General features: G+C 37.2%; 1 protein-coding gene across 1 annotated transcript in view; it reads left to right on the top strand.

Annotated features, from left to right (window-relative positions):
* LOC126163038 (esterase E4-like) overlaps positions 1-10,689 on the top strand; it is a 56,035-nt gene extending 45,346 nt beyond the window's left edge. The window contains exons 8-10 of the mRNA XM_049919913.1: positions 1,131-1,278; positions 3,382-3,514; positions 10,303-10,689. Coding sequence (XP_049775870.1) covers positions 1,131-1,278; positions 3,382-3,514; positions 10,303-10,498 — 477 coding nt within the window. The 3' untranslated portion in view covers positions 10,499-10,689. The remainder of the gene's footprint in view (positions 1-1,130; positions 1,279-3,381; positions 3,515-10,302) is intronic.
* Positions 10,690-12,988: the final 2,299 nt, after the last annotated feature.

Here is a 12,988-nt window from a genome sequence, read left to right as displayed (position 1 = left end):
TGGATAGGGGAGAAGAGAAAAGCAGAGAAGGGAAAAAGACTGGCAAGTGGGATAGAAGGTGTGTATCGTGCTGGAGTGGAAACACAGAAGGGGATAGGTAGGGGGGAGGATACAGACTAGTTAAGGTTGAGGCCAGGAGGGTTGCAGTAATGAAGGATATGTTGTAGGGAGGGTTCCCACCTGCAAAATTCAGAAAATCTGATGTTGGTAGGAAGAATCCAAATGGCACAGGCTGCAAAGCAGTCACTGAAGTTAAGCACATCATGCTGGGCAGCATGGTCGACAGCTGGGTGGTCCAGCTTTCTCTTTGCCACAGTTTGGCTGTAGCCGTTCATGTGGACAGAGAGCTTGTCAGTTGTCATGCCCACGTAGAAAATGCCACAGAATATGCAGCTAAGTTTGTAGACCAGGGTGGCTGCTTTGACATGTAGCCTTACCTTTGATGGGGAGGAGAGGCCAGTGACAGGGCTGGAGAAGGTGGTAGTGGGAGGATGTATGGGACAGGTCTTACACCTAGGTCTATTGCAGGGATAAGAGCTATGAGGCAAGGGACTGGGAACAGGGATGGACTAGAGATGGACAAGGAAACTGCATAGGTTTGGTGGATGGTGGAGTACCACTGTTGAAGGGGTGAGGAGGATGGTGGAGAGGATAGTGGGGATAATGAGAGGTAGGTGAAACCCCAGCAGAGAGTATGTTTCAGTTGCTACAGTCCTGGGTGGTACTGTGTCACGAGAGGAGTGCTCCTTTGTGACAGGACAGGGGGTATACAGGAGAGACAAGGCATAGGAGATCTGTCTCTGGACAAGGTGCTTAGGTAATTTTAGTTTGTGCAAAGGGTTTCACTGAGCCCCTCACTAGGGTCAACCCAGTACAACCTCCATGGCACCCTAGTCCACCAGCCAAAATGCAAGTGTGTGAGTGTACTCTAACTCGACACTGTATTTATTCTAAAAGCTAGGAAATTTTCTTTCTCTTTTGTGTGTGCCTGTTGATGACTCATGCTTCTGCTGTTCAGTCAGTGGTCTTCTTTACTCTTATATTGTCTGATTCACTTACTTGTATTTTGTCTTTTAAGACTATTCTTTGATTGTTTTTGCATTAACTTATTTTCATATTCTTTTTTGCAGTTATATTCTGACATCATTGTGATATTCCCAGAGGATCGTGCAGCCAAGCTAGTGTCTCGGCGGAACACAGCACCTGTATATTATTACCATTTTGTTTACCAGGGCAGGTACAGCTGGGCATACTTACCAGGAACACAAACTCCATATGGTAAGACATTCCTCCATTAGCAGACACTAATTTAAAAAGAAATTTAAAGCCAGCAGGGAAACCCCTGACCCAGGATTTTGGATGAATTTTCTGAACTCTCACCATTTATCACACATCACCAGTTCATTTCCTTCATCCCTCTTCCTTTCCCTTCAGCCCTTCTGCCAGAAGATAGAGCCACTGGCCTTGAAATCTTGCAAATTTCAAATCTTTATATGTGTTTTCTCCTGCTTTCACTTCATGAGTAGATATTTTTTATCTATTCAACTACATTTCATTACTATACCAACATTTCATATCCATAAGAGAATTGTAAAGTATTATTTTTATGTTCCTCACTCATGGCCGCCATACATGTATCCTTCCTTAATCACCTGATGGTGTATGGCAAAGAAGTTGCCTACTCAAAGGATCATTGTAATGCTCCCCTTTCTCCCCCCTTTCTCTCTTCCATTCAGTAATAGTTCAGTAGTCTTTATCATAGAAGCCAATGTAATATGACTATTAATGTTTGATAGTCAGAGTTGCTTTACCATTATAACAATGATCCATTGCCTTAATATCTACAAGAATGTATTATTCAGTCTGCATTGGAGTGTGTGTTTTTTTGAAACTTCCTAAGGGATTTAAACCTTGTGCTAAACTGGGACTCAAACCCAGAGCTGGATCTGGGTTCATACCATAATCCATCATATAGTTTCAGTCTTCCATTAAGATTGATACCTGTTGTTTATGTTTTCTTATAGGCACTGTAATCTGCCTTTAATCACAACCATTCTGCTTCAAGAGTACCCTGAGATATTTTGTTAACATAGTGGGGATTCTTCCTTCATTGCTAATCCTGTGAACACCACAAAATTCACTTTTTCTCTGCAGAATGGTAGTGTGATTCAGCACCTAGGTACTGTATTGGCAGTTCACATACTGCTGTGGCCATGTCTTACAAACAGATTGTTTTCACAGCAGAGCACTTGAAGATAAATTAATGTTTTTTACTCTTGAATGAAATTTTCACCCTGCAACAGAGTGTCTGGTGATATGAAACTTTGTGGTAGATTAAAACCATGTGCCAGACCTTGCCTTTTGTGAACAAGTGCTCTACTGACTGAGCTACCCAGGCATAACTCATGACCTATCCTCACAACTTTACTCCTGCAGTATCTCATACCCTATGCTTCCAATCTTCACAGAAGCTCTCCTGAGAACTGTGCAAGATAAGCATCCTGGAAGAAAGGATACTGTCGAGACAAGGCTTGGCCACAGTGTGGGGGATGTTTCCAGAATAAAATTTTCACTCTGCAACAGACTGTGCACTGGCAGGTTAAAAATGTGTGCCAGCCAAGACATGGATTCAGGACCTTTGCCTCTCATGGCCAAGTGCTCTACCAACAGAGCTAACCAGGCACAACTCACTCGTGATTGTAGAACACTTTCCCACAAAAGGCAGATGTCTCGAGTTTGAGCTTTGGTCTGGCACACAGTTTTAATCTACCAGGAAGTTTTTAATTCTTATTCTTATGTTGTGATTGGACAAAAAGGGTTCGCCTTGTGAATGTAAGTTATCAAAATGCTAACAAAAGCCCAAATCTCCAAAATCAAATCCAGAGTTCAGTGTGAAAAAGTCAATTCCACTGCCACTTTGTCAACTTATTCAGTAGTTGCTCAATGTCATTTAAGATTTGCTGATCTTTTGAGTGATCTACAATGAATAAGACTTCCACCTTGGAAATCTGTCAGCAGCTTTTGCCAAGGAGGTAAGACATGTTTTGGCCTGCAGCTTTAGATTTATCTTATGTGAGAACACAACGATGAGCTCTTCAACTTTGTAACTAGCATACCTTAATGTGCATCTATTTAGGAAAAGTTTTTCGTACATTGTACTATTTTCTGGCAAGTACATAATTTTTTCTCAATAATTTAATTTTCAATAAGATGATGTTCCAATTATTATACTCAGGCTTTGTGACTGAAATACCTGTACTTATGATCATTTCTGTCTAATATGGATGAAAAAATTGTCTTTTTAGGTAAGAAAAGCGTATATGCTAACAGAATATTTCTGTTTTCCCTATTATTTATGTCTTTTTTTCTTTTTTTTGAAAGGTGTTTCCCATCATGATGACCTCATCTACTTATTCTACATCTCGGCATTGGTCCCCGAATTTGTTAACACAGATCCTGAATATACAACAGTGAAAAGAATGACAAAAATGTGGGCAAATTTTGTCAAAACTGGGTAAGTACTTCTTGTTAGTGATTTTATTTTACTATTTTCTTATTGTAAAAATAGGTCAGCAATCACTGGGGAGAATGCATAATTACAATAAATAATTTTTTTCTGTAATTTGTGCTTATGAATATATTTCTCTGAAACCCAGTCAGACAAAAATTATTTAGCACAAATATGGGTAATTGCCAAAACTCTGTCTTTTAAAAATGGCAATGAAATTACATTTAAGTTTTTAAAAAGTCATTACTATTCAGGATGATCATTAATAAAACCAACAACTACATGGCTGGATTCATGAATGGAAATGGAGGAAAAAAGGTCCTATGAACATATTTCTGGAAATGGAAAGTGTGTGTTCCATGACAATAAATCATCCCTGAACACAGTACAGAGCTGCATCACATCCACATCACAACAAATGTTGAAAGTGGCCTCTATGGGGTTGCAAGTGATAGGGATAGTAGCGGTTGTCATAGGGATAGTAGTGGTTGTCATGTAGGATACACATAATTGTGCATTGGCTTACACTGTTTGGCAGGCCACTTGCCTGGAGCTTGTAATAGGGTTTGTCTCAATATCTTGTAGAACCTGGTCCTCCAAATGTGGTGTATACACATCCCCTGCCTCCCTGCATGTTTGTCTTTCTGAAAGAATCTCTGATCACACAAACGCCTTGAAATGTTATGGATGTGATTGTGTCTGTGAGGGTATTCGTTTTGGCATATTTGTGCTGCCTCTCAGACACTTCCATCTGTTTGGCCATTTTGGTATAGCCTTGCTGCCTTTTGACCATTTCAATCTGCTTGGCCATAGACAAACACCATTTTGGCATGTTCTCGACATGAATACAGGACCAGTCTTCTGCTTAGGCCATGTCCTACTTGAGTGACAGAAGTGACCGACAGCAAACGACTTCTGGATACGTGACACTCCAGCAACAAGCAGCACCATCGGGTGACATTCTCGAGTGTCCTGCATGCGAGCGACCATGTCGCATTACAAGATGGCTGCTAAGAGCCAAAAAGCTGTTTCTGTAAAACGGTGCCCCTGAACTGTAGAATACTGTAGCTGAAGAGTAAGGCTACAAAACCATGTTTACTTAAGAAAATTAAGTGCAAAGGAATTCTGTGTATGAAATTTACAAAGGGAGGAATCTCCATGGAGAACTTCATAATTCATATCATCAGCTATGAAGATCACCAAACAAATTCTTCGAATACACATGAATGAGCAGAGGAGCATTCGATTATCTCATCAATAAATTAAAGACGAATGTATTTTACAAGATCAAGAAATTTTAACAGCCAATAAATGCGGAAGAATGACTAATCACGGTAAATAAATATATTAAGAACATCTTACCGCAGCTAGCTGTGGTGTAGTGGTGGCGTAGCAGACTACGATATCGGTTTCGTTCAGGTCATGGGATCGATGCCAGGCACATATTGTGTTTTAGCTTACTCAGTTACAATTCTGCATACTAAGTTCTATGTGTACTGTTTACACTACAATGCTGAGTATATTTTTAAGGTCTTGTCAAAGTACTTGATCTTTAAGTGCATGCACTCCTATCCCAGTATATCACACACATTAAATTCCTAATAAATTGCAATGAACCACGAAATTTTACAGATATTTGATGTTGCGAATGTAATTCATCAGCAGTCAGTGTCAAGGCCAAGTGTTTCAATTAATCTAAATAATATGTAAAAGTAAATCTTTTGAAAAGAAAGTCAAACATTTTGTGAAATGATTTGTCTTAAAGTATGAAATAAAAAATATTAGGGAAACGTTTGGTGCACCTCATTTTCTGGTCATGATTTTGAGCATCATTCAAAGGCGTGAAGAACGTTTCTCTGATCTACTTATTTCTTTTGCACAAATCATTTCATAAAATATTTGACTGGTTTCTTTCATTTTTTTTATTTTCGAGTTTTATTCAGAAAGCATTATCTTACTGACTCCTCGTTTACCTTCCAACGTCTTCTGTTCTCAAAAATCCTAACTTTGGTACCTGATTTGAAGGAAACCTTTTTGACATTTAAATACTGCACCATCGTGTCTTTTTATGTGCAAAATAGTTTTGCCTTGAACAGATGAAATTTTTGACACTTAATTTACATAGCTTGGCAGCAGCTTTTTGTGAAATATTTAGATTTTTCCTCAGCCTATTAATTAAGTTTTCATTAATTGCCCTGATTACTTTCAAGCAATTAAATATTTTCACTAGACTTCACGCTGGTCCTTTTGATACCTGGTTTACCTGTTTCTCTCTCTTTCTTTGGCTATGAAAATTTGGACAAAACCTCAAGCTGAAATTAGTAGGCAGTCTTGTTTTTGCTCTGCCCACACATTTACAAAAACTTATCGAGTGTTAATCATATGATAAAATAGTCCTTTCTGTATGCTGTCATTTCCAAAAATCGTCATTTTGATATCTTGAACCGCTTGTGAGATACAACTATTTTTACCACCACTTGCTTCCCGAAGTGCAAGAAAGGTTTGGACATGCCGCGAGCGACCCATCTGCATATATAACAACTAATATCTCTAGAATGAAAAGAAATATCATTCTGGTCTCAACATTAGATACAATTTAAATATATTGGTTACATTTCATATGCAATAATGTATGTCCTTAAATGAAATACACGGAAAGTCTACACAGTGTGATTTTACTTCTGCAAATTCTTAAAAATTTCCTGCAGCCATGTACTCAATGTTGTGCAGCACAGTAACTGTGCACACCTTATCAAGCTATAAGATGCGGAAGAATCAAATTTTTTCATCAAATAATTTTCTTAAAATTGGGTGATAAGTATTTCATAGCTGCCGTCGGATCCACTGCACTGCTTGGCCAAGAAGACATGTGGCTGTTGCTCTCACACTCGTGCTGCAGCGACAAGATTCAATCACGTTTGAATTCAAACACCACCAGTTGCAGCGGAAGACAGGCAGTGACACAGATGTCACTCACGTAGGACACTTCCGTAACTATACCCGCGGTTGAGTTTTGTCGCTTGAAGCTGTCACACGCTGTCAGTCACTTATGTTGCTTACACAGGATGTGGCCTTATAGTATGCTCCATCAGTCACATAGCCTGCTACATACAAGGAACACACAGCACATGGAGAGAGGAACTGTCATTCGGCAGCACCATCTACTGTGGCAACAATGCATTTCTGGACATATATTCACAGGACCTTTTTTCCTCCATTTACATTAGAAGTCCACCCATTGTGGTTTGTTGGTTTTATTAATGTTCACCCTGTATAGTTTTTACCGACAGTAAGATTTTACTAAAAATTTATAAATATCAGTTACAAAAATGAAATAAAAAGCTAAAATCATTGAAATGGTGCTAAATTTTACAAAATCAGCATCTTTTACATAGAAGTGATAATTAACTCTAAAATAACCAGGTATTTTTTGTAAGATTCATTGCCATTCTATCCTTAAAAGATGAAAACTGGCTGTGATATGAAAATACTGTAAAACACAAAACAAAATCATAAGAAGAAGTATAAATAGATAATCAGCTAACTTCTGGTTTAAATAATATCTCCAAATAAGTCAAAAAATGCTTTATCGCAGAAATCTGGCAGTTCATTCAAAAGAGCTGACGGATTATTCTTGTAGTGGGCAAAAATTTCCAATTCTTCTAAACTATTTAGAAGCAAACCTTTAGAAGTGGTGTGTATAACCTTGAGATTGTTCATGACATCTTTTTCTGGAAGTTTGGCATTAGTAAGTTCTTGTACGGAAACTGATTTATTGTGTGACACGCCTGCACCATGTTCCTTGAAGCATGTTTTAAAATTACAAACAGTTTGACCAATGTATATTTTTTCACAGTCTTTCCAAGTTAGTTTATACACTCCTGAACCACAGTAACATTTGTTAATGTTGTCATTGATATGTTTAAGTTTATTAAGAAGCATATTTGTTGAGACTGCTTTTTATTAATTTTACTTAACTGACAGACTGCAGCTTCCAAATAATGTTATCTAACATATGAGTAAGTTTCTTCTCTGCAAATGTGAGCAGACAGCAAATAAATTATTTATAAAGAGTAGCTTCTAAACATGTTCTCATCACTTTAAGGATTCTTATCTCCATCAGTAAAAATGGAACCTGTATAGGCTCACTTTGTTTTTTTGTCTGTTTGTCTGACTATGTTAAGACCCCTTTTTCTTAGGAACGGGTAAAGGTATCAAGTTGAAACTTATATCAAGTGCTAAGGTCTATAGACTCTTGGTGGTGTATGAAATTTAAGCTTCTAAGTCAATGCAATCAAAAGATACAGCCAGATACATCACACATTTTGTTAGTCATAAACTCACTGATCAGAATCTATAGCTGAACTATATATCGCCATTCCAGAAGAACAATATGACTTGTTTACAGGAGAGGTGGAAAACCAAACAACATTTTTTAAAAACTTCATAAAAAACAGTAAAATTATCTATGGAACTGAAAGTTGGCCTAATTGTGACACTAAGGGTTCTCTACAAAATACAAAAATTATTTCCTTCAAACAGTATCCCATTCACCCCCTTGCAACCCTTTAAGTAAATGTGTCATTGTTCTTCTGACATCGTTAGTGAAATTAACAAATACAACTAAAGAAGGTGTGTGGGAAAAAAGAAATATATCTCTAAACCACATTTTTTCCACTCTTACAGTTTCATTGTTTTATTATCATTTTTATTATTTGCATCTTATAACTGACATAAAATAATATACTTAGTGAAATTAAGAATTTCCAAATGATGTAAAAGCAACAAAATACATTTATGTGGAAAGAGAATCATAGAAGACCTTGTAATATTTAGGAATGATGTTGCTGTTAACTGAATTGTTTAAATCTTGAATTTTATTTCCTGAGAGGGTCATTTTTATAGTATAAGCAGGTTTCAGATCCAAATTACTCCCATCTACATTCCCTGTTAAATGCCTCTTTCTCCCTTTGAACTGAACTTGTCCCCACTTGGACTGTTTGTAGCTGTTCTTATACTGAAACACATCACTTCCCTTTTCACATGGAAATAGTTTAATTTCTGATACTTTGAAAATACTCCCGTCAACTTCCTTGGCTATGTAATGAGCCATCTCCTCATACAAAGCTTTAATGTCATTGAAATCTGAAAAACACGTTTCTCTAAGATGTAGCAGATTTCCCTTCTTTTTTGCATTTCAGATGACTGATATGTATTGATTGGGAACATAAATTGGCCCTGATTTCTTAGCACTCTTAACTGCTCTCTCAATGATGCTATAAACTACGTCTCCCTCATTCTGGGTGTGACCACAAATCAAATACTTGAGCATAATGGACTGAATATCCAGCTTTTGTAATGCATACAAATACATTGCAATCATGTATCTGAAATATAAGAGGATGAACATTTTAATCAATTTGATTTTTACAATAGAAACTTTTTGTCACATGATTTCTGTGAATCACAGTCTGACTTTATGGTACTTATTTGTCCTTCTGTTGCCCTCCACAATTGTTGGAGTAAAATACGACATCTGTCCCAAGAAGGTTCTTGGATAACTCTTTAAGATATTGTAAGACACAAGTTGCTATTTCTTTTCTACTACACCTTGGTTTCCAATGCCCTGGTGTGTGTGTGGTGGGGGGTGGGGGGGGAGGCATTCAAGGAGAAACCATTCAAGGAGAAAATAATTTAATGTCCTGCCATGATTAGAACAGTAGACGTAGTTCACAAAGTTGAATTTGACAGGGATACGGAAATAATTAACAATAGCATTTTCAGAGAAGGAGTCCAGTACTGAAGTTAAGGGATTAAAGAAGAAAAGAAAAATTCTATATTGGGATGGCCAGTTTCTGATTCAGTCCCCACTTCTCATGAAAGTGTGTCCAGCACTTTGAACTCTGTGCCACCTTCCTCTATACAATGAAGCTCAATTTAAGTCCAGTATTCTGCAGAAGACTTTTTGTTATAAAGGTGGGGTCTTGGCACAGAGTTACTTTCTCATGTAAATAAATGCACAAGTAGAGTGAAATTAACTGCTCACTAAAGGTGTAAGTGGGATAATAGGAGATCATAACAAGCCTTGCTAATTGCAGCTAGCATGTATATTTATATTTCTTAGTCCATTGTAGACATGGTTCATGTAGCGTCAACAATTACCACCTTTGTACATATTAATATGCCTCTTGCTTTCCCACAAAGATATACCTTTTCCCAGTTGTGCTTTGATTCATGCTCCCAGGCAATGAGCTTGCAACTTAAACCACTTAATGTATGACTTTTGATGTGTTGTCATCAGGTGATGAATGTTAGTTGTCATTTTGTAAGTCCAGTTTTTGTGATTTGCTTTAGCTGCTGATGTAGTTACCTACCACAATTTCCACCCACAGATCTGAATAGTTTGACATTGTTAGACTGAAATTTGTAATAAAAATCAAACAATACCTTACCTGTGGCAGATTGTCTACACAGTAAAAATTACACTAATGGACAAAGTTGGCTAGTTAAATATTTCATACATTATGCAAATTAACCTTACCATAACAGTCTGAATCAACAAAGAAATAATAATTCTCCAAATTCAGTCTTGTAAACAGGTCTAATCTAACAGCAATAATCGGTGTCTGATAGCTGTATTTCTATGTTTTAAATGTTAGATGTCCTGTGAACTCTAAATAGACATGACACAGAAACTTGTTACCGGTAAATGTTTTCTCTTCTATTTCCTGAAAATGCAGTATAGAGAACACAGCACAAAAACCACAACACAAAGAAAATTTGATATGTTGCAGCAATCCTACATCAGAGAAGACAGACCTGGTCAATGTCAACTGGGAGACCCTGACACCTTCAACACCACGCCACTTACAGATAGGCTCCCAACTGACTATGAAGCAAGGATTGTTCTATGAGGACCGCATACGGCTATGGGAAAGGCTCTCCCCTTTGCCTAATGTTTCAAGAAGTTCCAGGAAGAAGACAGGCTAGATGAGCAGAGAACAAGACTGGCATTACTCTCTTAACTAAGAAGGCATTTCGCAAGCACCGCAGTGGTGTTCAACTATATTAGAAGTGTACTAGAAGAGAATTTGATGTGTGATGTACTTACATAACTTCTGCCTATATTTATGTATTCCCACTGTGACAATGAAGTCCAGAAATAAAACTGATAAAGTATATGTCATTTAAAGTTATTACTTAGACAACTAAAAAAAATTATGGTTGTTACTTAGGGAATAAATGAAAGACTTTTCTGTGGCCTCTTAGAACATATTTTTAGTTAGAATATGTTACTTGTTTTGACCCAGATGACCTACCCCATCAAAACCAGCCTGGATTCCAAAAATATATAGTGCAAAAATAAAACTAATTTCCCTCACAGACACTACACAAGTAATAATAAATTTATTCACTTTCCAAATATTGACACTTTTTGTGCAGCGATTACACCAAATAAGAAGGTAATTTACATGTGATGGTTTGCAAAGAAATTACAGATATTAAACCTCCTGCCGTATTTTAAGCTGCAAAAGTCAGGAGTAAGTCACAGCTGATAGCTCAATTGGTAGCATTGCCCATGAAAGACAAGGCTCCAGGTCTCAGTCCTGGTATGGCACACAGTGTTAACATGTGAGGAAGTTTCAAACAGCATGCACACTGCTGCAGAATGAGACTTATTTTTGAAATTATAGATTTGTTGACAGAGAAAAAGAAATATATGTATTGGAAAGACATTAACTAACAATCACAGAGGTATCTGCAAATATGTAATAGGAGCGTGATGCTGGAAGTCTTGAATCTCCATTGCTGTCTGTTGTACGAAAACCAAATGTGCTATGATAATGCTTCCATAATGGGAACTTGTTATTATTACAGTATTCATAATCTTTTTAGAAGGCATTTCACTACATGGACATGCTAAAAGTGGATTTGGTTTCCATCTTACTTGTAGATTGGGAAATATTACTGCTGGATGTATGGGAGAATTTAGCTCACATGCAACTAAAACATCTTTAAGAGTTTGAGCAACGGTTCAGGTCAAAGCTTTCAGCAGACCTCTCCAGAAAATTCAATGATAGTATAGTCCTGATTATTGGGAGTATACTGTAATTTTCTTTGAATGATGATGAACTATCTCTGATTTATTGGATAGACCACATTACAGTTACTGATAAAAAGAAGGTACACTCCCAAAAAGTTATTGCACTGCACTGTTGCATCTGAAGCACATTATGTTCCAAAATATTTTCATCAACCACTGCATTAATATTGTCTATTTTCAGCCATGAAATAGTGGCTGTTAGACACTAGTAATACCTTGACTTACTGCATTCAACCATGCAACCTAGCTCTTCTGGTTGAGCAATGCTCATCAAGAGAAGAATCTCCCATCTTGAGGCACATTAACAACTTTCCTCTGACTAAAATACAGCCAGCAAAGACATGATGATGAAAATGTTTTAGTGGAAAAGACTTAATTTAGTTTTTTTTTCCTCAGTGTGCTATTCTTTAAAACAGCCATATATTATAATAATATGCAGCTAACAGCCAAATCCAAACATATCAACTAAACCCCCACTAAAGCAGTGAGGATGGGTCATGAGTCATGCTTGGGTAGCTCTGTTGGTTGAGCACTTGCCCATGAAAGGTAAAGGTCCCAAGTTCAAGTCTCGATCTGGCACACGGTTTTAATCTGCCAGGAAGTTTCACATCAACTGATGTTAAGAGTTTTGCTGATCAGTAACAAATTTACAGAGACAATGTAAGCTTTTGAGCAGACAAGTTTGATGACTGCTGGTTTAAAATGTTGCCAGTAGAACTTTGTTTAGTATACAGTTGGTCAAAACATGATTTTGGATGTATTTTGGTGAGGGGATAATGTAGTTTCATTTCACTGAATCTGGAGGTGGGAGCTTGTTCTTTCAAAATGTGTAGTTGAATAAGAAGGATAATATCAAATGGTTGGATGTAGTAATTTAAGGTATTACCACTGCCTTCATTTTAATATAGACCACAGCTAAAGATTTGACTCCAAAGTAAGAGAAACAGTCCCAGAGTACCATACCACCTACACTAAATTTCACTGTCACCACAACACATTCACATTAATACCATCCACCAGGCACAAGTTTGCCCCATGAAAATGGAAAGTTTACAATGAATGTGCTATCATGATTTAAACTGTACATTATGATAAGTAATTCTGACTTAAAATTTATATTGGGGCCACCAGTGTCAAACATCATTCAATTTTCTTGTTTAGAACTTGTGAATGCACGCACAGGTTGTGAGATTTTCACAGCAAACACCATAGCACCTAGCATGACAAATGGTTCAGATATGAAGTATGGTACTTAGCTTTTGTTGTGTTGGTTTCCTATAAATTGAAAATGCACTATGCATTTCCCAAGCTCCTCTGAAATATCATGCAGAGTGGGTTTAATATCCTCAGTTGTCTCTTATATAAAACACTGATCA

This window comes from Schistocerca cancellata, chromosome 2, assembly GCF_023864275.1.
Source record: "Schistocerca cancellata isolate TAMUIC-IGC-003103 chromosome 2, iqSchCanc2.1, whole genome shotgun sequence".
NCBI lineage: Eukaryota > Metazoa > Arthropoda > Insecta > Orthoptera > Acrididae > Schistocerca > Schistocerca cancellata.
The sequence above is the reverse complement of the archived record's forward strand: the minus strand, read 5'-3'. Positions and strand labels throughout refer to the sequence as shown.